The sequence below is a fragment of the Piliocolobus tephrosceles genome, chromosome 21 (assembly GCF_002776525.5).
Source record: "Piliocolobus tephrosceles isolate RC106 chromosome 21, ASM277652v3, whole genome shotgun sequence".
Lineage (NCBI taxonomy): Eukaryota > Metazoa > Chordata > Mammalia > Primates > Cercopithecidae > Piliocolobus > Piliocolobus tephrosceles.
The window spans coordinates 36,072,427-36,099,463 of record NC_045454.1 but is presented as its reverse complement, the minus strand read 5'-3'; the positions used below and the strand labels follow the sequence as shown (position 1 = coordinate 36,099,463).

Genomic DNA, 27,037 nt, shown 5'->3' with positions numbered 1-27,037 from the left:
GGTGGGTGGATGGATGGATGGATGGATGGATGGATGGATGGATGGATAGGTTAATGAGTGAGTGGATTCATGGGTGGATGGATGGATTCATGAATGGATCTACCCGTACACTCATGAATCCATCCATCACAGGTGGATGGGTGGATTCATGGGTAGGTGGATGAGTAAATGGGTGGATTCATATAATAATGAATGGGTGGGTGGATGGATGGGTGGGTGGATGGATGGATGGATGGATGGATGGATGGATGGGTAGATGGATGGATGGATGGATGAATAGATAGGTGGGTTTATGCGGGAGTGGATTCATGAGTGGCTGGATAGATAGATTCATGGGTGGATGGATTTACAAGTAGATGGATAGATTCACAGGTAGGCGGATGAATAAATGGGTACGGTTGTGGGTGTGTGGATGGGTGGATAGATGGATAGATAGACGGATTCATGGGTGGACGGATTCGTGGATGGATAGGTACATGGATTATTCATAGATGGATGGGTAGATTCATGGGTAGGTGGATGAATAAATGGGGAGATTTGTGGATGTGTCAGTTAGCAAATGGATAGATTCATGGGTAAATTGGATGGGCTTGATCAGTGGATGCATGGATCCATTGATGGATAGATGAGTACTTAGATGGCATCTGACAGGGTCCAAGGCCTGGATACTCACAGGGATCTCCCACCTAACTATAGATTCTCATTTGAGGGGCTGCTGTGTCAATGGGATTTGTAAAGGTCCCAGGATTTTGTCTGTCTGAACCTGACTGATGATCATTTCAACTGATGGTTCATATTCAAGATACAAGCAGGCACATTGTTCTCCTGAACGCTTCCGCCTCTGACTTCATTCCTTTTTCCCACTGCCCAGGCTCCAGTAGGCAGTGGTGTGGGTGAGTGGCCCTTGACAAATGTCAGGGGCTGCTCTGGCCCCTCAGCCTCAGCCCCCACAAGGCAGTCAGTGGCTACCATCTGCCCACACGGGTGTGCCCACATCTGCCCACACGGGTGTGCCTGGTTCATCAGAGACACCTGGAACAGCCACTTGTCCCACCTGTCTTCCAGGCCCTGACCTTCTCTCCATGAAGACCCCACCTTTTTCACTTCATATTTTGGGAGTTAAAATACACAATATAAGGCCAGGCATGGTGGCTCACACCTGTAATCCCAGCACTGTGGGAGGCTGAGGCGGGTGGATCACCTGAGGTCGGGAGTTCAAGACCAGCCTGTCCAATGTGGTAAAACCCCCGTCTCTACTAAATTAGCCAGGCATGATGGCAGGCGCCTATAATCCCAGCTACTCGGGAGGCTGAGGCAGGAGAATCGCTTGAACCTAAGAGGCGGAGTTTGCAGTGGGCCAAGATCACCCCACTGCACTCCAGCCTGAGCGACAAGAGCGAAAGTCCGTCTTAAAAAAAAAAAAAAACAACCAAACAAACAAACAAAAATTAGCTGGGCGTGGTGGTGCATGCCTGTGATCCAGAAATTACAGGTGTGAGCCACTGCACCCAGACACTATGTTTAGTTTTTTTTTTGTTTTTTTTTTTTTTAGACGGAGTTTTGCTCTTATTGCCCAGGCTGGAGTGCAGTGGCACAATCTCGGCTCACCGCAACCTCCGCCTCCTGGGTTCAAGCGATTCTCCTGCCTCAGCTTCCTGAGTAGCTGGAATTACAGGCATGTGCTACCACGCCCAGCTAATTCTATATTTTTGGTAGAGATGGGGTTTCTCCATGTTGATCAGGCTGGTCTCAAACTCCCGACCTCAGGTGATCTGCCCACCTTGGCCTCCCAAAGTGCTGGGATTACAGGCGTGAGCCACCACGCCTGGCCGTTTAATTTTTTAAGAAGCTGCCATACTGTTTCCCACAGAAGCCACACCATTTTACCTTCCCATCAGCAGTGCACAGAGGTCCCCATCTCTTATCTTTGATTTTATTTTTCTTCCCATGGGTCCGTCTTTTGCACGATCCTATCTGCCACATTGCAGAGATTTTTAACCCACAGGAGGCATTCAGGGTACCTTGTTGGGAAGATGACACAGATACTGTTGCTACAGTTCCAGGCCTCCCTTGGGGAGAAACTAAGCTGCCTCCTCGTCTTGTCTGGGTGTCCAGCTGGCTCTGGACAGACACTACAGGACTGACGTCCGCATGGGCACCGCCCCCTTTCCCACAGTGTCTCTGTTTGCATTTCCTAGGAGGGACTGCCATAACGGTGTACAACAAACCGTATGGCTGAAACAGCAGGAATTATTCTCTCAACATCCCGGAGGCCAGAAGTCGGATATCAAGGTGTCCACAGGGCTGGTTCCTTCTGGAGGCTCCAGGGGAAGATCCTGGCTACCTCCTCCAGCTTCTGGTGGCTCCCTTGGCTTGTGGCCACATTACTCCAATCTCTGCCTCTGTCTTCAGGTGGCCTGTGTCTCTCCTGTTTTATTTTTTTATTTTTATTTTTTTGGAGACAGAATCTCACCCTGTCGCCCAGGCTGGAGTGCAGTGGTGCTATCTCTGCTCACTGCAACCTCTGCCTCCCAGGCTCAAGCAATTCTTGTGCCTCAGTCTCCCGAGTAGCTGGGATTATAGGAATGTGCCACCACACCCAGCTAATTTTTGTTATATTTAGTAAAGACAGGGCCTCACTGTGTTGGCCAGATTGGTCTGAAACTCCTGGCCTCAAGTGATCCGCCTGCTTCGGCCTCCCAAAGTGCCGGGATTACAGGCGTGAGCCACCACCCCCGACCCCCTCTTCTCTTATAAGAACATTTGACATCAGATTTAGGGCCTTCCTGGATTACTAAGGATGATCTTGACGTCTTTAACTTAATGGCCTCTGCAAAGACCCTTTTTATTTTTTGAGATAACATCTTACTTTGTTGCCCAGGCTAGAGTACAATGGCATAATTATGACTCACTGCAGCCTTGAACTCCTGGAGTCAAGCGATCCTCCTGCCTCAGCCTTCTGAGCAGCTGGGACTACAGGTGCACACCACCACACCTGGCTAATTTTTTATTTTTATTCCGTAGAGACAGGGTCCCACTATGTTGTCCAGGCTGGTCTTGAACTCCTGGCCTCAAGAGATTCTTCCATCTTGGCCCCCCAAAGCTCTGGGGATTACAGGCATGAGCCACTGCGCCCAGCTCCCTTTTTCCAGATAAAGTCACATCCCCAGGTTCCAGGAGGCATAACTTCCAGGGCCCGCCATTGGACCACACACCAGAAGGGCTGTCCTGGCCCAGCCCATAGCTAAACGGTTCAGCCTCCCCTGCCTTCCCCAGGGTCCTGTCATATTCAGGACCAGTGGCCCTGTGTGGCCAGGTCTCCCAGACCAGGTTTGGAAAGTCATATCTGTGGCCTTGGATTCAGGAAAGGGAGTCCTGCCTCCACCCACAACCTCAGGACTGTGGCCATCCTCGCCCCAGGGAGGGAGGCGCACTTCCCATCCCAAGAATGGCTGTAGCAATCACACTAGGAGCCGGCTCGGACCGGTTCTGCTTTTGCCTACCTTCAGGCAGGTGACACTTCTCCATGCCATTCCCACGAAAGCCAAGGGTCAGGCGTAGTCCAAGCCTCCCTGCCCAGTTCCCCAATTTATGAGGCTGCAGCTTCTTGTGTGTTCAAGGACTCAGTGCCGGAGGAGCCCTGGGTCCCTATAAGACCCATTTATTAGGCCCAGGCCTTGAAAATGATTGGGGAAGGTAAGGGGTCATCATTGGTCAAACGACATTTTGGTGCTAGACACCCAGTATGCTAGCCCTGCCATCCTGCCACCGTGGAGCCACGTCCTCTGCCAGACCCGCAGATGCAGCACAGGGAATCGGCCACCAGCTGAGACTGAAACATGAGTCTCCTTCTAGAAACAGACACAGCCTCCCTCCCCAGGAATGCAGGAAGGTGCTGAAACTGGTTACTAGCCCGGCAAAGGAATAGAAGGAAACATTTTTTTCTCCTATTTGAAAGAAGAGAGGACCCAGGCCAGGCCCATCAAAAGTCACCTGTACATCGTGTGTGTCCCTGTGTGAGCCTGCAGACAAAAGACTGCTGTCCTGGGCTGGGCATGGTGGCTCATGCCTGTAATCCCACCACTTTGGGGGACTGAAGCGGTTGGATCACGTGAGGCCAGGAGTTCAAGACCAGCCTGGCCAACATGGTAAAACCCCATCTCTACTAAAAATACAAAATTAGCTGGGTGTGGTGGCGCATGCCTGTAATCCCAGCTACTCGGGAAGCTGAGGCAGGAGAACCACTTGCACATGGGAGGCAGAGGTTGCAGTGAGCCGAGATCATGCCACTGCACTCCAGCCTGGGCGACAGAGTGAGACTCCGTCTCAAAAAAAAAAAAAAAAAAGACTGCTGTCTCACTGCTGGTGAGACAGGCAGGCAGCATTCAGCAGGCCCTGAATCGGGAACCTTGTGCTGTACCCTGGCCCTGCCACCCCTTGGGCACCAGCTGTGTCTCCTGCATAACAGGATAAGCTCAAATGAGGGTGATCTGGAGCCCCCAGTGAGCTCACACGTCTAGTGATGGCGGACCCCGTGATGGACCGGCCCCACCAGACTCAGCCAGCCCCAGCTGGTGCGAAGGGATCCCACCAGGCCACCCGCTTCCCACAGGACCCTGAGCAGCATGTAGTCTTACCAAGCCTCGGCTTCTTGTTCACTCCTCAGGGGCCACCGTGCCTGCCCCAGCATGTAGGAGGAGTCCCTGAGAAATATATCAAATGATGCCTAGAACGTATTTGTCCTCAAAAAAACATTCACTGCCACTGCTTTTAGCATTGAGAGATATTTGGGGCTGCAGAGACACCGTAGTGCCTGTGCTGGCACCCTCAGACTCAAGGTCCCACATGATGCCAGGTGCCTCCTGAGGGACCTCTGAGAATTTAATTTGGAGGAAACACCTTAACTGCTTGGCACAGAGAAAATGATTGGCAAGGCCAGGAGCAGTGGCTCACGCCTGTAATCCCAGCACTTTGGGAGGCCGAGGCGGGTGGATCACCTGAGTTCAGGAGTTCGAGACCAGCCTGGCCAATATGGTGAAATCTGTTTCTACTAAAAATACAAAAATTAACTTGGCGTGGTTGTGGGCACCTGTAATCCCAGCTACTGGAAGGCTGAGGCAGGAGAATTGCTTAAACCCAGGAGGCGGAGGTTACAGTGAGCGGAGATCACGCCACTGCACTCCAGCCTGGACAACAAGAGAAAAAGAAAATGATCGGCAAACGGCAGAACACCAGACCATATGGATACAACCAAATATTGATGGGTATCACAGACCCTGGGCTTCCAAGGACACTGTGACAAAATTGGAGAGGAAGCCCCAGACCCAGAGAAGGTACCTGCAAATCAGAACCAAGAAAGGACTTGCATCTAGAATATAGAAAGAGCATTTACAGCTCAATGATAGGACCAACATCCCAATAAGAAAACCACAAAAGACGTCAATGGATACTTTATCAGAGAAGACCTATGAATGGCCAGGCAGCACGTGAGAAGATGTTCGGCATCATTGCTCATCACGGAAATGCAAATCCAAACCACAGTGTCAGGCCAGATGCATGGCTCATGCCTGTAATCCCAACACTTCAGGAGGCTGAGACAGTTAGATCACTTGAGGCCAGGAGTTGTAGACCAACCTGGACAACATGACGAAACCCCGTCTCTACAAAACTACAAAAATTAGCCTGTAGTGCCAGCTACTCGGGAGGCCGAGATGGGAAGATCACTGGAGCCCAGGAGGACAAGGCTGCACTGAGCCATTATTGTGCTACTGCACTCCAGCCTGCACAACAGAGCAAGATCCTGCCTCAAAACGAATGCTGCAGTGGCTCATGCCTGTAATTCCAGCACTTTGGGAGGCTGAGGCAAGTGGATCACCTGAGGTCAGGAGTTTGAGACCAGCCTGACCAACATGGAGAAACCCCATCTCTACTAAAAATACAAAATTAGCCAGGCATGGTGGCACATGCCTGTAATCCCAGCTACTCGGGAGGCTGAGGCAGGAGAATCGCTTGAACCCAGGAGGTGGAGGTTGCAATGAGCCAAAATCGCGTCACTGCACTCCAGCCTGGGCAACAGAATGATACTCCATCTCAAAAAAAAAAAAAAAAAAAGCCCACAGCGACATACCACTGCACCCCCACTAGGATGGCTAGAATAAAAAAGACAGTGAATAACAAATATTGGCCAGGCGTGGTGGCTCATGCCTGTAATCCCAGCACTTTGGGAGGCCAAGGCATGCAGATCACTTGACATAGGTCAAGATTTCGAGATCAGCCTGGCCAACATGACAAAACCCCACCTCTACTAAAAATAACAAAAATTAGCTGGGTATGGTGGCACACGCCTGTAATTCCAACCACTCTGGGGGCTGAGGCAACATAATTGCTTGAACCCAGGAGGCAGAGGTTGCAGTGAGCCAAAATTGTGCCATTGCACTCCATCTTGAATGACAGAGCGGGACTCCATCTCAAAAAAAAAAAAAATCAATATTAACACAATACTAAAATGTAACGTTTTATTCTTTCTCTTTTTCTCTTAATGACAGAGCTGTCGTCGAGAAATATCTGCTTGAAAAGTCTCGCCTGGTGTCTCAGGAGAAGGATGAGAGGTAAGAGAGCGTTTTCCTGGGAATCTCTGAATGCCACGCCATGTTTGCATTTCCTCCTACAGAAGAGAGAAGCAAAGCAAATGTCCTGAGGTCGGAAGAACTCGGGGAGGCCATGGAGGCTCTCACAGGAGCAGGGCCTGCCCATCCATCTTCTCCCCAGACCTGCTCCTGTGGCCTCACACTTTGTCCTCATACCTCCCAAGCCACCTTTGTGTGCCTCCCTGGAGGTTTTATCCCCAGTACGTGCTCAGATATCTGCACAAAATATACTTAGATTGGAAGCATTTCTCAGGCATGGTAGCCTGTGCCTATAGTCCCAACTATTCAGGAGGTCTAAGCGGGAGGATCACGTGAGTCCGAGAGGTTGAGGCTGCAGTGAGCTAGACACCACACTTCAGCCTGGGCAATAGAGCAAGTCCTTGTCTCTTTGTTTTTGTTTGGTTAGTTGGGGTGTTTTTTTTTTTTTTTTTTTTTTTTTTGGTTTGTTTGTTTGAGTCAGAGTCTTGCTGTGTCACCCAGGCTAGAGTGCAGTGGTGTCATCCCGGCTCATTGCAACCTCCACCTCCTAGATTCAAGCGATTCTCATGCCTCAGCCTCCCAAGTAGCTGGGATTACAGATGTGTACCACCACGCCCGGCTATAGTCCTTGTCTCTTTAAGAAAAAAAAAACAGGCCTGTAGCAGTGGCTCACGCCTGTAATCCCAACACTTTGGGAGGCCTAAGCGGGAGGATCACATGAACCCAGGAGTTCGAGACCAGCTTGGTCAACATGGCGAAATCCTGTCTCTGCAAAAAAAAAAAAAAAAAAAAAATTAGCTGGGCATGGTAACACACACCTGTAGTCCCAGCTACTCAGGAGGCTGAACTGGGAGGATCACTTGAACCCAGGCGGTTGAGGCTGCAGTGAGCTGTGATCGCACCATTGCACTTCAGCCTGAGCAACAGAGCAAGACCCTATCTCAAAAAAAAAAAAAAAGAAATATTTCCAATTGACAAGTAAGTGATATGTACACCCACCCACCTCCAATCCTCTGGAAATCTATTTGCTCAAGATGCTCATTTGTTTCTTTTTGTTTTTTTAAGACATAAGAACTGACTTACTGTTTTAAATTTGTACATATTTGAGGTGTGCTCTCCAAAGCCATGTTAGTAGTGGTTTGCAGAGTAGTTATTGCTTGGCCTCCAAAAACAACTGTGTTCCTCCCAATTTTGACCTGTAGGAACTACCACGTGTTTTATTATTTGTTACTCGGGGTCAGCGAGGAAGAGCGCCGAGAATTTCAGCTCAAGCAGCCTGAAGATTATTTCTACCTCAACCAGGTAAACAGCCTCAAGCCCCAGTCACAAACGCCACCTCTGTTCCCGGCTTCAAGCTGTTTATGCACAGCCGGGAAGTCAGAGGCAGCCTGCCCTGGCCCCCAAACCCGCTCCCAGAAGGCAGCATTAAAAGAACCCATTCATTCCCCTGGTCCTGGGGCCCTGCCCCGCTAGCTCCAGCCAAAATCACTCTGGCACGCCACCCTCGCCGGCCCAGGAATGCCCAAAGTACCGACGCCTTTGTTTTCCAGCATAACTTGAAGATTGAAGATGGGGAGGACCTGAAGCATGACTTTGAGAGGCTCAAGCAGGCCATGGAGATGGTGGGCTTCCTCCCCGCCACCAAGAAGCAGTAAGCGTGTGGGCCCCGGGGACCGTCCCTCAGAGCGTACAGGGGGCGCACATGTCCCTTACCAGCCACTCTGAGGTCTAACCTGCAACCCAGTGAAAACGGGCAGGCAGTGTCCTGAACAGAGCTGCCATAGGGAGTGTGGCCCAATAGCAGTGAGCACATGAGAAGCCATTGGTCATTAGGCGATGCCAATTAAAGGTAACGTGAACATACTTAACACTGCCGAACTGTACCCTTAAAAATGGTTTGGCCAGGCGCCAGGTGGCTCACTCACGCCTGCAATCCCAGCACTTTGGGAGGCCAAGGTGGAGGATTGCATGGGCCCAGGAGTTCAAGACCAGCCTGGGCAACATGGTGAAACCCCATCTCTACAAAAAATAAATAAAATTAGTCAGGCATGGTAGTACACACGTGTGGTCCCAGCTACTTGTGACGCTGAGGTGGGAGGATCACCTGGGCCAGGGAGGAAGAGGCTGCAGTGAGCCATGATCACGCCACTGAACTAATCACGCCACTCTAGGTGACAAAGCGAGACCCAGTCTCAAAAACAAAAATAGTTTAAAGAATACTAGGTGCGATTGTTCACACATGTAATCACAGTGCTTTGGAAGGCCAAGGCAACAGGATCACTTAAAGCCAGGAGTTCAAGGCTGTGAGCTAGGATTGTACCACTTCATTTCAGCCCAGGCAACAGAGCAAGACCCTGTCTCTAAAAATCAAAGAAGTTAAGGTAGTGAATTTCATATTATGCTTATGTTACCACAGTTTAATTTTTTTTTTTTTTAGGTGGGGTCTCGCTCTTTCACCTAAGCTGGAGTGAAATGGTGAGATCATGGCTCACTGCAGCCTTGACCTCCCCTGGTTCAGGTGATCCTCCCACCTCAGCCTGCCAAGTAGCTGGGACTACAGGCGCGTGCCACCACACCCGGACAATTTTTTGTAGCGACAGGGTTTCCTCATGTTGCCCAGGCTAATTTTGAATTCCTGGGCTCAAGCCATCCACCTGCATAACTCCCAGCATGCTGGAATTATAAGCACAAGCCACCGCGCCCAGCAATTTAAATTTTTTTAAACCAGGCATGGTGGCTCACGCCTGTTATCCCAGCTATTTGGGAGGCCAAGGCAGGAAGATCGCTTGAGACCAGGAGTTTGGGACCAACCTGGGTAACATAGCAAGACCCCATCTATTTTTTTTTTTTTTAATTATCCAGGCATGGTGGCACACACCTGTAGTCCCAGCTACTTGGGAGGCTGAGTTGGGAGGATCACTTGAGCCCAGGAGTTCACAGCTACAATGAGCTAAGATGGCACCTCTGGCCTGGATGCAGTGGCTCATGCCTGTGATCCCAACACTTTGGGAGGCCGTGGCAGGTGGATTGCCTGAGCTCAGGAGTTCAAGGCCAGCCTGAGCAACATGGCGGAACTCCATCTCTACTAAAAATATGAAAAATTCTCCAGGCATGATGGTACACGCCTGTAATCCCAGCTACTTAGGAGGCTGAGGCACGAGAATCACTTAAACACGGAAGGCAGAGGCAGCCGTGAGCCGAGATTGTGCCAATGCTCTCCAGCCTGGGCGACAGAGCAAGACTCTGTCTCAAAAAAAAAAAAGATAGCACCTCTGAATAGCCAGTGGACTCCAGCCTGGACAACATAGCCGGTGACTGGCCAGACATCCCATCAAGTTCACAGACAGCATTAGACATCAGGACAGTGGTTCCTCTGGGGTTGGGGGGCTCCAGGATCCAGGACTTGGAATGTTTTATTTCTTGGTCTGGAGGCTAGTTAGAGGGATCTGTACACATTTTTTTTTTTTTTTTAAACCTGTTTCACTAGCCAGGCATGGTGGTGCAAACCTATAGTTCCAGCTACCCAAGAGGCTAAGGTAGGAGGCTCACCTGAGCCAAGGGAGGTTGAGGCTGCAGTGAGCCGTGATTGTGCCACTGCACTCCGGCCTGGGTGACAGAGTGAGACCCTGTTTCATAAAAAGAGAAAATAGCTGTCTAGCCAGGTGCAGTGGCTCATGCCAGTAATCCCTGGTATTCAGGAGGCCAAGGCAGGAGGATCACTTGAGACCAGGAGTTTGAGACCAGCCTGGGCAACATAGCAAGACTCCGTCCCTTTAAAAATATGATTTTTTATTAGCCAAATGTGGTGGCCTGTAGTACCAGCTACTCAGGAGGCTGAGGCAGTAGAATCACTTAAGCCCAGGAGTTGGAGGTTATACTGAGATATGATTGTGTCACTGCACTCCAACCTAGGCGACGGAGCCAGATCAAATCTCAGGAAAAAGGTAACTGTCTGCAAAGTCACATTCCACAGAGGCAGTCTTCAACAGAGGCCTTAGATATTTTTCCAACTGCATGCGTTCTGAACAAAATTTGCTGGTTTTTATGGATTCAGCCCAGTTCCCTGGAAGTATCTGATGTCTTGGGAATGTAGAAACTGCCCAAATGTGAGTGCCTTTTCTTTCCCAGGATTTTTGCCGTCCTCTCGGCCATCCTGTATCTAGGCAATGTCACTTACAAGAAGAGAGCTACAGGCCGAGAGGAAGGGTTGGAGGTCGGGCCGCCCGAGGTGCTGGACACCCTGTCGCAGCTTCTGAAGGTACTGATCGCCATCTCTGTCCCTCCTCAGGCCTGACTCAGGGCCGCTGGCTATCTCTCAATACAAGGGACCATACCCAGAACTTCCTATGTAGGCTGAGGTTTCATCAACCAGGACCTTACGTCTTCCGCTATCATCTCTACAGTGTTGCTTCCTCATTTCTGATGAGCTCTGTGGACGGGGGCATCTCCTCCTCCCACCCTCAAGTGAAACCCTCTCTGAAACTACAGCTCAGGGGCCAGGTGTGATGGCTCACACCTGTAGTCCCAGCACTTTGGGAGTTCAACTGAGGTGGGAGGATCAACTGAGGTTGGGAGTTCAAGACCAGATTGGCTAACATGGTGAAACCCCATCTCTACTAAAAATACAAAAAGAAATTAGCCAGGCATGGTGGTACGTGCCTATAATCTAAGGTACTCAGGAGGCAGAGGCACGAGAATCACTTGAACCTGGGAAACAGAGGCTGCAGTGAGCCAAGATTGCGCCACTGCACTCCAATCTGGGCGACAGAGCGACAGAGCGACACTCTGTCTCAAAGAAAAAAAAAAAGAAGAAAAAAACTACAGCTTGGGGCTGCGTGCAGGTGTTGATGGTGTGCCCTGTAATCCCAGCTACCCAGGGGGCCAAAGCAGGAAGATTACTTGAGCCTAGGAGTTCGTTGCTGCAGTGAGCTGTGATCGTGCCACTGCACTCCAGCTGGGGTGAGTGACAGAGTAAGGCCCCGTCTCTTAAAAAACAAAAAATTCTGGTTTGATCATTTTCTCATTGGACCTGCCATCCCTTCCTCCTCCACTGGTTCTCAGCCAGGGGCAATTGTGCCCCCAGGACACACTGGGCAATGTCTGGAGACCTTTCTGGTTGCCATACCAGGCATCTGCTAGGTAGAGGCCATGGATGCTGCTCAACAGCCCACAGTGCACAGGACAGCCCCCCCGGCAGAGAATTATCCAGCCCCAAGTGCAAAAGGCAGTGAGGCCGAGGAACCCTGCCCCAGCCTTTTGTTTTTTAATCCATTTATGCTTAGCGTTCCATTATTGGTACAGGAGCCCCAGCTTCTGTGGAGTTCTTAGGGATATGTGAGCATCTGTTGGGATATTCAGAGAAAGCCCCTGCCAGCCGGGCACGACGGATGACTCACGCCTGTAATCCCAGCACTTTGGGAGGCTGAGGCAGGTGGATCATCTGAGGTCAGGAGTTCAAGACCAGTTCGAGAACATCAGGCCCCGAAACCTGACCAGTATGGAGAAACCCTATCTCTACTAAAAATACAAAAATTAACTGGGCATGGTGGCACACACCTGTTGTCCCGGCTATTCAGGAGGCTGAGACAGGAGAATCGCTTGAACCCTGGAGGCAGAGGTTGCAGTGAGCCAAGACTGCGCCACTGCACTCCAGCCTGGGCGACAGAGCAAGACTCCATCTAAAAAAAAAAAAAAGAGAGAGAGAAGGCCCCCGCTTGTTCCCCACTCTTGCTGCTGGTAGGCAGAGACCACCAGCTCAGAAAGGTAGCTTGGCAGTTTGGGGAGGGATGAGCATGTCGGCTGTCTGGGTAAGGTCTAAGCCCAGCCCCTGTGCAATGGATGGGAACCACCAGCTCCAACAGGCAAAGCAGTGAGTGCTGGTCACCAGGCGCCACCTGGACCCGCGGCTCGCACTCACATGAGGCCTGTGCACACACATACCCGGGCCACGGAACATGAGCATCCGGCAAGCCCATGCTATGTGGGAATTCTGAAACCTGCCAAGTGTAAAACAGCACATTGCAGGCCAGGCGCGGTGACTCATGCCTGTAATCCCAGCACTTTGGGAGGCCCAGGCAGGCGGATCACCCAAGGTCAGGAGTTTGAGACCAACCTGGCCAATGTGGAGAAACCCCATCTCTACTAAAACTACAAAAATTAGCTGGGTGTGGTGGTGGGCACCTGTAATTCCAGCTACTGGGGAGACTGAGGCAGGAGAATTGCTTGAACCCGGGAGGTGGAAGTTGCAGTGAGCCAGGATTGCACCACTGCACTCCAACCTGGGCAACACAGTGAGACTCTGTCTCAAAAAAAAAGCCAGCACATCGCAGGTGGGTGGGCAGGCTTCACGGCCCACTTCCAGGCCTGGCTGCTGAGGGTCCGTCTCCCAGCTACCTCCAGCTCCTGGCCTTGCCTCAGTGACACCAGAACATGCCTGATAAGCCCTCCCTCTCCCTTTTCCTTCTCCCTCTCCTTGACCTCCAAACAGGTGAAGCGAGAAATCTTGGTGGAGGTTCTGACCAAAAGAAAAACAGTGACCGTCAACGACAAGCTCATCCTTCCCTACAGCCTCAGCGAGGTGAGCACTGCCCAGGCACTCACAGAGTGCCAGACCCCAAAACCCAAGCGAGAATGGTCTTTGGAAAGAGCTGGCATGAGTGGGCCGTCCGTTCCTGTCCCTGAAATGCTAGAATGGAACCCAGGCAGTGCCTCTGATTGTCATGTGAGTTCAGGTGTGGCACAAGCCAGCCTGGGAGGCAAACCATGGCCCTCAGGCCAGAACTTGAGCTACATGCATTCATCTCTGTGTTTCTAGATGTTCCGTGTGCGTGCTGGTTCTCACCAGCAATAGTTGGCCAGCTCCAGCCTTCCGCCTGGTTTTACTAATAAAGTTTTATTGGCACATGGCCATACCCATTCATTCACATACCACCTAAGACTGCTTTGGGGCCATAGCAGCTAAGCAGAGCAGTTGCGACAGAGAACATCAGGCCCCAAAGCCAAAAATAATGACTCCCTGGTCCCTTCCAGAAAAAAATATGCCCATCCCTGGACTCTGGAACATGATACTGACTACTCTTATGTAACTCCCAGCCTGTAAGTCTCAAGCCTGTGACTCTAAACCTTGTTAAGGTGCCTCCCTCTGGTCTTTGCCGCAGCCTGGATGTTTTCTCTGTGCTGTATTTCTCTTGCATTTTTGCATCTCAAGAGCAGGATCACTTGCAGCTTGTTTAACAACAGGAAAGTACCTAGTCACGATGGGGATTTTTAGCCCCTCACCCGATGGGAAGCTGCTGTGGCATTTCAAACAGGCACAGGGGACATTCTGAACCCACATGGGTCCAGCGCACCATGTGATGTTGCCAGGAAGTTGCTGCACATCACCCAAGACCCAAGCAGCACTGGTGCCCCCGAGAGGCTCCATGTAGAGCCAAAGGCACCAGGCAGGGGCTGCATTCTGTGTGGCTCCATTTCCTTGACACCCAAGAAATGCAAAACGAAGGGGATACATTCTAGATCTTGTCTGCCGCTGAATACATCTGTCAGAGCTGCAACCTATGTGGGGAAAAAAAAAAAAGACAATTTATTCTATATAGATTAGACCTTAAGAGCTTTTTTTTTTTTTTTTGAGATTAACGTCTCACTCTCACCCAGGCTGGAATGCAGTAGCACTATCTCGGCTCACTGCAACCTCCGCCTCCCGGGTTCAAGTGATTCTCATGCCTCATCCTGCTGAGTAGCTGGGATTACAGGTGTGCACCACGAGTCCTGGCTAATTATTTTTGCATTTTTATTTTTATTTTATTTTTGAGACAGAGTTTCGCTCTTGTTGCCCAGGCTGGAGTGCAATGGCACAGTCTCGGCTCACTGCAACTTCCTTCTCCCGCGCTCAAGCAGTTCTCCTGCCTCAGCCTCCTGAGCAGCTGGGATTACAGGCATGTGCCACTACACCCGGCTGATTTTGTATTTTTAGTAGAGACAGGGTTTCACCATGCTGGTCAGGCTGGTCTCGAACTTCTGACCTCAGGTGATCCATCTGCCTCAGCCTCCCAAAATGCTGGGATTATTGGCTTGAGCCACCGTGCCCAGACTTTTTTTTTTTTTTTTTGCATTTATCGTAGAGACGGGGTATCCACCCGCCTTGGCTCTCAAAGTGCTGGGATTACAGGCATGAGCCACCACGCCCGGCCACAAAAGAGCTTTGATGCACACGGTGACAGCCACATGGTGCCCGTGGAAGAGCAAGGGGCCTGAAGTTAGTTAGACCCTCCTTGCTGGTTCTACCACAGTTGCACGCCCCACCCCCTCCCTGAGCCCAGGTTCCTCACTCAGCAACAATTTTGGTTGCTCTGAGGAGTGTGTGGAAAGGCCTCAGCGGCCAGTCCAGAGGCCGCTGGGTCTGTAAACGCCTCAGTGTGCAGGCACGTCCTCCAGGACAGGGGGAAAGGTGTGTGTTGGATGAGTCGAATGTTGACAGAGACCACCTTGGCTAGTTGCAGTGGCTCATGCCTGTAATCCCAACACTTAGGGAGGCCAAGGCAGAAGGCTTGCTTGAGCCCAGGAGTTCGAGTCCAGCCTTGGCAACATAGTGAGACCCCCGTCTCCACAATAAACTTAAAAAGTAAGGCCAGGTACAGTGGCTCATGCCTGTAATCCCAGCATCCCAGCACTGGGAGGCCGAGGTGGGCAGATCGCTTGAGGCCATGAGTTTGAGACCAGCCTGGCCAACATGGCAAAACCCCATTTCTACTAAAAATACAAAAATTAGCCAGGCACAGTTGTGCCTGCCTGTAATCCCAGCTACTCAGAAGGCTGAGGCTAGAGAATCGCTTGAACCCAGGAGGCAGACGTTGCAGTGAGCCAAGACTGTGTCACTATACTTCAGCCTGGGTGACAGAAGAAAAAAAAAAAAAGTAAAAAGTAAAAATTAACCAGGTGTGGTGTTGTGTGCCTGTAGCCCGAGCTACACAGGAGGCTGAGGCAGGAAGATCGCTTGAGCCCAGGAAGTGGAGTTTGCAGTGAGCCAAGATTACACTAGTGCACTTCAGCCTGGACAACAGAGTGAGACCCTATGTCAAAAAAAAAAAAAATACCAAGGGCCATCTTGGCCAGGCACAGTGGCTCATGCCTGTAATCACAGGACTTTGGGAGGCCAAGGCAGGCGGATCACCTGAGGTCAGAGTTTGAGACCAGCCTGGCCAACATGGTGAAACTCTGTCTCTAGTAAAAATACAAAAATTAGCCAGGTGTGGTGGTGCTCACCTGTAATCTCAGCTACCTGGGAGGCTGAGACAGGAGAATTGCTTGACCCAGGAGGTGGAGGTTGCAATGAGCCGAGATCGTGCCACTGCACTCCAGCCTGGGCGACAGAGCAAGACTCCAGTGCAGGGCCTGCCGTGCTGGAGGTGAGCCACCTGCTCTGTGTCCATAGGCCATCACTGCCCGCGACTCCATGGCCAAGTCTCTGTACAGCGCCCTGTTCGACTGGATTGTGCTGCGGATCAACCACGCACTCCTCAACAAGAAGGACGTGGAAGAGGCAGTCTCGGTGAGTGCCCCTGTTTGCTCCCTCAAGCCAGGTCAGGGGAGGCCACATCCTCACTACCAACATCCTTGGTGGGCAACCCAGAACATCCGGAACCGAGGCATCTGCAGTCAAGAGGCTATTTCCCCCAACAGGCAGGACCAGGAAACAGGACAGGCTGCAAAATTCAGCAGGCCCAGAGCAGAATGAAAACAGGTCCCCTTATTCAAAAATGACAGATTCTGACATGCACCTATGGTCCCAGCTACTCAGGAGGCTGAGGCAGAAGGATTGCTTGAGCCCAGGAGGTCAAGGCTGCAGTGAGCTGTGGTGGCGCCACTGCACTCCAACCTGGGCAACAGAGCAAGACCCTGCCTCAAAAAAAAAGTATGGATTCCATGCTGGTAATGGCAAAGTGTTCTGCCGAGCAGCAGGGACTCAAGACCTAACAGGTCACAGCCTGTAGAGCCAGCCCCTCTCATGAAGGCTGGCTCCCACGGCGGGCACCTGCAGGCAGTGACCATTTTCTCTGTCTCTCCCAGTGCCTGTCCATCGGGGTCCTGGACATCTTCGGATTTGAAGACTTCGAGAGGAACAGCTTCGAGCAGTTCTGTATCAACTACGCCAATGAGCAGCTACAGTATTACTTCAACCAGCACATCTTCAAGCTGGAGCAGGTGCGGAAAGGGCTTTTTTGTCAATTTTTTGAACTTGGTAAACCAGACATCACGTGAAATTTACCATCTTAACCATTTGTAAATATTCAGTTCAGCGGCGGTAAGTGCATTCACACATTCACAGTTACGCAAACACCACCACCATACATCTCCAGAACTCTTTCATTTTGCCAAACTGAGACTGTCCCCATGAAACACTCATTCCCCATTCCCCCTCCTGCAAGCCCTGAACTCACCATTCCCCCTTTTTTTTTTTTGAGACAGGGTCTTGCTCTGTCACCCAGCTAGAGTGGTATAATCATAGCTTACCGCAGCCTCAAATTCCTAGGCTCAAGTGATCCTCCTTCCTCGGCCTCCCGAGTAGCTGAAACCACAGGTGCACACCACCATGCCTGGCTAATTTCTGTATTTTTTGTAAAGACAAGATTTTGCCATGTTGCCCAGGCTAGTCTCGAACTCCTGAGCACAAGCAGTCTGCGTACCTCGGTCTCCCAAAGTGTTTGGGATTACAGTTGTGAGCCACCATGCCTGGCCCATTCTACTTTCTGTCTCTATCATTTTTGACTAAGTGCCTCGTATAAGTGAAATTAGACATTATTTGTCTTTTTGTGACTGGCTTATTTCACATAGTATAAAGTCCTCATGGTTCATCCACATGGTAGCATGTGTCAGAATTTCCTTCTTTTTCAAGGCTGAGTAATATTCCATTTTCTGGATGTACCACATTTTGTTCATCCATCCTTCAGTAGACACTTGGGTTGCTTCCAGCTTTTGGCTATCGTGCATAATGCTTTTTTGAACATGGGTGTGCAAATATCTCTTCAAGACACTGCTTTCAATTCTTTCGGGTATATACCCAGAAGTGGACTTGCTGGATCGTATGGTAATTCTGTTTTTAACTTTTTTGAAGAGCCACCATACTGTTTTCCATAACAGCGGCAGCATTTTATAAGGAAATACCATGTTGTTGCACACGCAGCCCAAAGGGAAAACAGACTGAGCTAGAACCGGAATCTCCCTGGAGGCCCAGATCATTGGTGAACTTGCCGCAGAATTTTTCTCAGTCAGAAGGAAAATTTAAGAAAACCCACCCAGCCCGGAATGAGGCAAATGTCAGGGATGTTTTGAGCCACAGTTCATTTGGGGGCTTCTCTGTCCAAACAAAATCTTTTTTATGAGAGAGAAACAGGGCTGCCTTTTAAGGATTTGCTTAGCTCAAAGATATTGATAACCTATCTGACATGTCTTTTTTTTTTTTTTGGAGATGGAGTCTGTCTCTGTCGCCCAGGCTGGAGAGCAGTGGCACAATCTTGGCTCACTGCAACCTCTGCCTCCCTGGTTCAAGCGATTCTCCTGCCTCAGCCTCCCGAGTAGCTGGGACTATAGGCACGCGCCACCATGCCCGGCTAATTTTTTTGTGTTTTTAGTAGAGATGGGGTTTCACCCTGCTGGCCAGGCTTGTCTCAAACTCCTGATCTCGGGCGATCTGCCCACCTTGGCCTCCCAAAGTGCTGAGATTACAGGCGTGAGCCACCGCGCCCGGCCCTGACGTGTCTTTTCACAGCTAAATAGTCAACCATCCTTATTCATGTCTTCTCCTTCACACTGATGATTCTGATGGGAAAATGAAACTGGCAGGCTTATATAAATATCCAGCTGATTTTCCTATTAAGCTTTTTAGCAGTGAATCATTGGGAGTGTAGCTGGTCAGAATTAAGTTGTGCAGGAAGGGTGACACACACACTAAATTGTGAAGACTTAGCATGTGAGAAAAAAGAACATACACTGTCTCAGTAGCTCACTGTAGCCTTGAACACTGAGGTTTAGATGATCCTACCACCATAGCTGAGACTATAGTTGCACACCACGACAACCAGCTAGTTTTTTGGTTTTATTTTTTGTAGAGACAGGGTCTTGCTATGTTGCCCAGGCTGGTCCTGAACTCCTGGCCTCAAGTGATCCTCCCACATTGGCCTCTCAGTCATTTTTTATGTCAATTACACGTTAACGTGATCACATTTTAGATATACAGGGTTAAATTAAGTGCATTATTAAAGTTAATTTTGAGCTATTCAGAGGCACATAGCTGTAGTCCCAGCTACTGAGGAGGCTGAGGTGGGAGGATTACTTGAGCCCAGGAGGTCGAGGCTGCAATGAGCTGCAGTTGTGCCACTGTACTCCAGCCTGGGTGATAGAACGAGACCCTGTCTCAAAAAAAAAAAAAAAAAATTAATTTCACCTATTCTTTTACGTTTTACATGTGATTATTAGAAAATTTGAGGCTGGGCATCGTGGCTAATGCTAACAATACCAGTGCTTTGGGAAGCCAAAGTAAGAGGATTGCTTGAGGTCAGGAGTTCAAGGCTGCAGTGACCTATGGTCACACCACTGTACTCCATACTGGGCAACAGAGCAAGACCCTGTCACTTAAAAAAAAAAAAATTGAGACAGAGTTTCTGCCAAAAAAAATTTATTTTATTTTATTTTATTTTTTATTTATTTTATTTTTATTTTATTTTATTTATTGAGATGGAGTCTCGCTCTGTCGCCCAGGCTGGAGTGCGGTGGCGCAAATTCGGCTCACTGCAAGCTCCACCTCCCGGGTTCACACCATTGTCCTGCCTCAGCCTCCTGAGTAGCTGGGACTACAGGCGCCCGCCACCACGTTTAGCTGATTTTTGTTTTTTTTAGTAGAGACGGGGTTTCACTGTGTTATCCAGGATGGTCTCAATCTTCTGACCCTGTGATTCGCCCGCCTCAGCCTCCCAAAGTGCTGGGATTACAGACGTGAGCCACTGTGCCCGGCCAAAAAATTTTTTTATTAACGAGGCATAGTGGCACATGCCTGTAGTCTTAGCTACTGGGGAGGCTGAGGCAGGTGGATCACTCAAACCCAGGAGTTTGAGGCTACCATGAGCTATGATTGCACCACTGCTCTCCAGTGTAGGCAACACTGTGAGACCCTATCTCTTAAAAGAAAAAAAGAAAATGTGAAGATTCCTGTTGGACAACATAGCTCTGGAGCAGGGGCCAGCAAACCACAGCCTATGGGTCAAATCCAGTCCCACCAATTGTTTTTATAAATAAAGCTTTATTGGCATTGGTTTACATTATCATCTGTGGCTGTTTTCACATCACGACTGTTAGTTGCAGCAGACAGTATCTGGTTCATAAGGTGCTATCTGGCCCATTACAGAGAAAGTTTGCCAACCTCTAGATGATTTTAAGTGTGATTTTTTTTTTTTTTTTTTTTTTTGAGACAGAGTCTTGCCCTGTCACCCAGGCTGGAGTGCAATGGTGCAATCTCGGTTCAATGGGACCTCCACTTCCCAGGTTCTAGCGATTCTCCTGCCTCTTAGCCTCTCCAGTAGCTGGGATCACAGGTGTGCGCCACCACGCCTGGCTAATTTTTGTATTTTTAGTAGAGACAGGGTTTCACCATGTTGGCCAGGCTGGTCTTGAACTCCTGACCTCAGGTGATCTGCCCGCCTCAGCCTCTCAAAGTGCTGGGATTACAGACATGAGCCACCACGCCCAGCCCTTAAGTGTGATATTTAAAGCGCCGAGCTGTGGTCAGTATTTGAGAATGTGCATTCTTGTTTCCTGTTTACAATCATTCATTTATCTAGTAAGTCTATGTAACTATTAATGTATTCATACTGATGTACTCATATGCATTTTGTTATTGATATATTTATGTATTTTTTTCACTTTTAAGTTCAGGGGTACATGTACAGGTTTGTTATGTAGGTGAACTTGTGTCATGGGGGTTTGTTGCACAGATTATTTCATCACCCAGGTATTAAGCCTAGTACCCATTAGTTATTTTTCCTGATCCTCTCCCTCCTCCCACCCTTCACCCCCAATAGGCCCCAGTGTGTGTTGTTCCCCTCTATGTGTCCATGTGTTCTCATCATTTGGTTCCCTCTTATAAACGAGAACATGCAATATTTGGTTTTCTGTTCCTGCGTTAGTGTGCTAAGGATAATGGCCTCCAGCTCCATCCATGTTCCTGCAAAGGACATGACCTCTTTCCTTCCTTTCTTATGGCTGGATAGTATTCCTTGATGTATATACACCACATTTTCTTGATCCATTAATGGGCATTTAGGTTACTTCCATTTCTCTGCTATTGTGCATAGTGCTGCAAAGAATACATGCATGCAGATACATTTACGTGTAAACATGCCTATTGATACACAAATATGTTCCTACAGCATGGGGATCCCTTATCCAAACTGCTTGGGACCAGAATTGTCTCAAGTTTGGGATTTTTTCAGATTTTTCAATATTTGTGTTATACTTACTGGTTGAACATCCCAAATCTGAAAACCCAAACTCTGAAATGCTTCAATGAGCGTAGTCTTTGAGCATGACATAACATTGGCAGTCCAAATGTTTTGGATTTTTTTTTTTTTTTTTTTTTTTTGAGATGGAGTCTTGCTAATAGCCCAGGCTGGTCTCAAATTCCTGGGCTCAAGCCATCCTCCTGCCTCAGCCTCCCAAGTACCTAGGACTACTGGTATGTGCCACTACACCTGGCTGGGTTTTTTTATGTTTTATATTTTATTTTTGTTTATTTTTTCTTTTTCTTTGAGACGCAGTCTTGCTCAGTCGCCCAGGCTGGAGTGTGGTGGTGCGATCTCGGCTCACTGCAAGCTCCACCTCCTGGGTTCATACCATTCTCCTACCTCAGCCTCCTGAGTAGCTGGGACTACAGGTGTCCGCCACTATGCCCGGCTAGTTTTTTTTTTTGTATTTTTAGTAGAGACGGGGTTTCACCGTGTTAGCCAGGATGGTCTCAATCTCCTGACCTCGTGGTCTGCCCGCCTCGGCCTCCCAAAGTGCTGGGATTACAGGCGTGAGCCACCGCACCCGGCCTGTATTTTATTTTTTGCACAGACAGGATCTTGCTATGTTGTCCAGGCTGGTCTTGAGCTCCTGGCCTCAAGCGATCCTCCCACCTCGGCCTCTCAGTTACTTTTTATGTCAGTTACATGTTAACATGATCACATTTTGGATATATAGTATTAAATTAAGTGTATTAGAGCTTTTTTTTTTTTTTTTTTGAGACGGAATCTCGCTCTGTCGCCCAGGCTAGAGTGCAGTGGCCGGATCTCAGCTCACTACAAGCTCCGCCTCCCGAGTTTACGCCATTCTCCTGCCTCAGCCTCCCGAGTAGCTGGGACTACAGGCGCCTGCCACCTCGCCCGGCTAGTTTTTTGTATTTTTTAAGTAGAGACGGGGTTTCACAGTGTTAGCCAGGATGGTCTCGATCTCCTGACCTCGTGATCCGCCCGTCGCGGCCTCCCAAAGTGCTGGGATTACAGGCTTGAGCCACCGCGCCCGGCTTTTTTTTTTTTTTTGAGACAGAGTTTTGCTCCTGTTGCCCAGGCTGGAGTAGGACCAATGGCGCAATCTTGGCTCACTGCAACCTCCACCTCCCAGGTTCAAGCGATTCTCCTGCCTCAACCTCCTTAGTAGCTGGGATTACAGGCGTGTGCCACTGTGCCTGGCTAATTTTGTGTCTTTAGTAGACATAGGGTTTCACTCTGTTGGTCAAGCTGTTCTCAAACTCCTGACCTCAGGTGATCAACCCACGTTGGCCTCCCAAAGTGCTGGGATTACAGGCATGAGCCACCGTGCCCTGCTCTATTAGAGTTAATTTTAAGCCACGCATCAATTTAAAAAGCTTCCGATTTTGAAGCATTTCAGATTTTCAGATTAGGGATACTCGACCTGTATGCAATACATGTTATGTAGATATTATACATCTGGGAGATAAGAAACTTACTGACCCCACACCACCCCTGCAGGAGGAGTATCAGGGCGAGGGGATCACGTGGCACAACATCGGCTACACAGACAATGTCGGCTGCATCCATCTCATCAGCAAGAAGCCCACGGGCCTCTTCTACCTGCTGGACGAGGAGAGCAAGTGAGTGTCCACACCCCATCCGTCCCGGCACATCTACACATGGGCACTGGGTTGGGTTCTGCAGCCCCCAGAGCCTTACCCCAAATCCAGACTTTCCCAAAAACTCCTTTTTATTTTTGAGACAGGATCTCACACTGTCACCCAGGCTGGAGTGTAGTGGTGCAATCATAGCTCACTGCAGCCTCGACCTCCTGGGCTCAAGTGATCCCCCGACGTGAGCCTCTCCAGTAGTTGCGACTACAGGGTCACACCACCATGCCCGGCTAATTTTTCTATTTCTTTGTAGCAACAGGGTTTCCTCACGTTGTCCAGGCTGGTCTCGAACTCTTGAGCTCAAAGGATCTTCCCACCTCGGCATCCCAGAGTACTGGGATTATAGGCGTGTGCCACCACACCAGGCCTTGTCCTGAGAACTTGTGTCTATTCAATTTCACTTGACCACAAAACCCAAGCTTGTGTGTGCAAAATGCACAAACACTTCACTGTGAAAACATCAACACGTGATTAATTTGTACACTTGAGGCACATCCGCCAGGAGTTTTCAGCAAAGGATTATGTACCTGTGTCTAGAAAATAGAGACCGGGGCCGGGCATGGTGGGGCATACCTGTGACCCTAGCTACTCAGGAGGCTGAGGCAGGAACATCGCTTGAGCCTAGGAGGTCGAGGCTGCAGTGAGCTGTGTTCGTGTCACTGCACTCCAGCCTGAGCAATGGCAGTGCAGTGTGTGGAACTGGGACCCAGATGCTGCCGGGCTCTGAACTCACTTCTGAGCCTTCCCCCCTCATCCCCGCAGTCCGCAGGGCACCGTGAAGGCGGACAGGGAGGTCAATAAGGTGCCTCATTCTGGGTCACCCAGTTGTAGTCAGTGAAGTCACGTGACACGTACTGACCTACTTTCCTGTGGCTCCCCTAAGGAATCACTGCAAGCCAGGTGGGCTCTTGAGTCCAGGAGTTTAAGACCAGCCTGGGCAACATAGAAAGAGCTTGGCCGGGCACAGTGGCTCATGCCTGTAATCCCAGCACTTTGGGAGGCCGAGGCAGGCAGATCACCTGAGGTCAGGAGTTGGGAGACCAGCCTGGCCAACATGGTGAAACCTCATCTCTACTGAAAATACAAAAATTAGCCAGGCATGGTGGCGGATACCTGTAATCCCAGCTACTCAGGAGGCTGAGACAGGAGAATCGCTTGAACCTGGGAGGCGGAGGTTGCAGTGAGCGGAGATCACGCCACTGCACTCCAGCCTGGGTGACAGACCAAGACTCTGTCTCAAAAAAAAAAAAAGATTCCATCTCTACAAAAAAATTTTTAACCAGCCTGGCCAACATGGCAAAACCCCATCTCTACTAAAACTACAAAAATTAGCCAGGCATAGTGGCGGGTGCCTATAATTCCAGCTACTTGGGAGGCTGAGGCAGGAGAATCGTTTGAACCCAGGAGGTGGAATTCTTAAAACCACAGGAATCTATTATCTTATGGTTCTGGAAGCTGGAAGTCTAAAGTCAAAGTGTCAGCAGAGCTGTGCTGCCTCCAGAGGAAGGAAGGGAGGACCCTTCCTTGCCTCTTCCAGCTTCTGGGGGCCCAGGCTTTCCTTGGCTTTTGGCCACATCACTGCAGTCCCTGCCTCCCTCTTCACATGGACTTCTTCCCTCTGTGTCTCCATCTCTCATCTCTCAGTCCTGTCTCCTCCTTTTCTTTCTTTTTTTTTTTTTTATGAGACAGGCTCTTGCTCTGTTGCCCAGGCTGGAGTGCAGTGGCACAGCCTTGGTTCACTGCAGCCTCGACCTCTCAGGCTCAAGCCATCCTCCTGCCTCAGTCTCTCAAGTGCCTGAGACTATAGGCATGCACCACCACACCCAGCTACGTTTTATTTTATCTTATTTTATTTTATTTTATATTTTTTGAGACGGAGTCTCTGTCACCCAGGCTGGAGGGTAGTGGCACCATCTTGGCTCAAGTTAATTGGCGTCATCTTAGCTCAGTATAACCCCCACCTCCCAGGATCAAGCGATTCTCGTGTCTCAGCCTCCTGAGTCGCTGGGATTACAGGTGCCTTGCCACCATGCCCAGCTAATTTTTTTATTTTTAGTAGAGATGGGGTTTTTTCACCATGTTGGCCAGGCTGCTTAAAAAATTTTTTGGTAGAGATGGAATCTCCCTTTGTTGCCCGGCTAGTCTTGAACTCCTGGGCTCAAGCGATCCTCTCACCTTGACCTCCCAAAGTGCTGGCACCACAGGTGTGAGCCACTACACCTGACCCTGTCTTCTCTTTTTAGAAGGACACCATCCATATGGAACTAGGTCCCACGCTGATGACCTCATCTTAACTGATTACACCTGCAAAGACCCTATTTTCCAAATAAGGTCACATTCAAAAGTCGGGGGTGGGGGTTAAGATATGGACATACTGTTTTATCAGCAACTCTATCAGACCCATCCCTTGCCAATGACATCTCCAAGGGGCTGGCCAGAGTCTCAAATGAATCAGGCACATCCCCTGCCTCAAACCTAGTCCCTGTCCAGGACAGGGGGACAGACACATCCCTTTGAGGCTGGGGTCCAGGTAGAGAATGTTCAGATAAGAGCATTTGGGCCAGATGCGGTGGCTCCCACCTTTAATTCCAACACTTCAGGAGGCCAAGGTGGAGGATCACTTGAGACCAGAAGTTAAAGACCAGACTGGGCACCATAGTGAGACCCCATTTCTACAAAATAATAATAAACTAGCTGGGCACAGTGGCATGCACCTATAGTCCCAGCTACTCAGGAGGCTGAGGCAGGAGGATCACTTGAGCCCAGAGAGTCAAGACTACAGTGAGTTGTGATTGCACCATTGCATTCTAGCCTGGGCAACAGAGCAAGACCCCAACTCAAAAAATTAAAAAAAAAAAAAAAAAAAAAAAAGGTAGAGACGCAGTAGGAGGAGCTACGTCATCACAACCAGGAAACTCCCAGGGCCAGATCAGGGGAAGCCCGTGAGGCAGGGCCTAGCCCAGCAGGCTCAGGTCTCTTTATTTAAAATCTTGCTATTTTTGCTCATCATGGAATTTTTTGTTTCTTTTTGCACATTGATTTAGATTTTCTGAAATAGTGTGCTAAAATATTACCTATCTCAATGACTGAGGGTTTTGGGGGACACTCAAGGCAGATGCCTCACACTCCATACCCTGTTTACAGTCCTGGAAATGATACGTTTCGTAGCTACAGACTCTCCCCTCCTTGGCCCCGTTAACACGGAGCCCCCGATGAAAATACAGGCATTCCGCTGCCTCTATTTTCAAAAGTGGGGCCGGGCTCAGGCAGCGTTTGCCAAACCAACAACATCATTTCCCTCCTGGGAGGTAGAAGCAGTCAGGTACAAGGAGTCCCTTATTCTGCCCCCACAACCTCCCCCTCCCTGGAGCACAACAGAGCCCTGCTTCATCCTCCTCTCCCAGCCTCTCCTTCCAACTGTGGTGCAGGAGAAGGACCCCCTGTCCAAGGTATGGCATTCGGGTACAAATGTGCTCCAAGACCAGAAGTCACTCGGGCCCAGGATTATTTTTAGGAGTTGCCTATGATGGGTAACAGATCCAGACCTCCCAGGGGACAGACTTTGCAGATGCCACCAAGCCTGGTCAGCGACCTCTCTCCAAACCCCCTAGAAAATAGCCATGTGGGGACAAAGAGAGTGAGCCACCCACACTCAGGCACTGAGCTACTCAATGTTAATTCTGCAGCGCTGGCTGGGCACGGTGGCTCACGCCTATAATCCTAGTCCTTTGGGAGGCTGAGGCAGGAGGATCGCTTGAGGCCAGGAGTTCAAGACCAGCCTGGGTAACATAGCAAGACCCCTTCTCTTAAAAAAAGAAAAACATTGTACTATAGTCCCAGCTACTCAGGAAGCTGAGGCAGGAAGATCCCTTGAGCCCAGGAAGTCAAGGCCACAGTGAGCTGTGATCATACCACTATACTCCAGCCTGGGCAACAGAGTGAGACCCTGTCTCCAAAGGAAAAAATATGTTTTTGTTTTAAAAATCCTGAAGCCAGGCCGGGCGCGGTGGCTCAAGCCTGTAATCCCAGCACTCTGGGAGACCGAGACGGGCGGATCACGAGGTCAAGAGATCTCGTGATCTAACACTGGCTAACACGGTGAAACCCCGTCTCTACTAAAAAAATACAAAAAACTAGCTGGGCGAGGTGGCGGGCACCTATAGTCCCAGCTACTCGGCAGGCTGAGGCAGGAAAATGGCGTAAACCCGGGAGGCGGAGCTTGCAGTGAGCTGAGATCCGG

At 49.8% G+C, this 27,037-nt stretch overlaps 1 protein-coding gene across 1 annotated transcript in view; it reads left to right on the top strand.

The window, feature by feature from the left end:
• Positions 1–27,037, top strand: part of MYO9B (myosin IXB) — a 136,434-nt gene that overhangs the window by 68,200 nt on the left and 41,197 nt on the right. Inside the window, 8 exon segments of the mRNA XM_023229693.1 lie at positions 6,546–6,608; positions 7,829–7,928; positions 8,177–8,277; positions 10,755–10,884; positions 13,114–13,203; positions 16,057–16,173; positions 16,692–16,826; positions 22,643–22,764. Of these exon segments, the coding sequence (XP_023085461.1) occupies positions 6,546–6,608; positions 7,829–7,928; positions 8,177–8,277; positions 10,755–10,884; positions 13,114–13,203; positions 16,057–16,173; positions 16,692–16,826; positions 22,643–22,764 (858 nt within the window).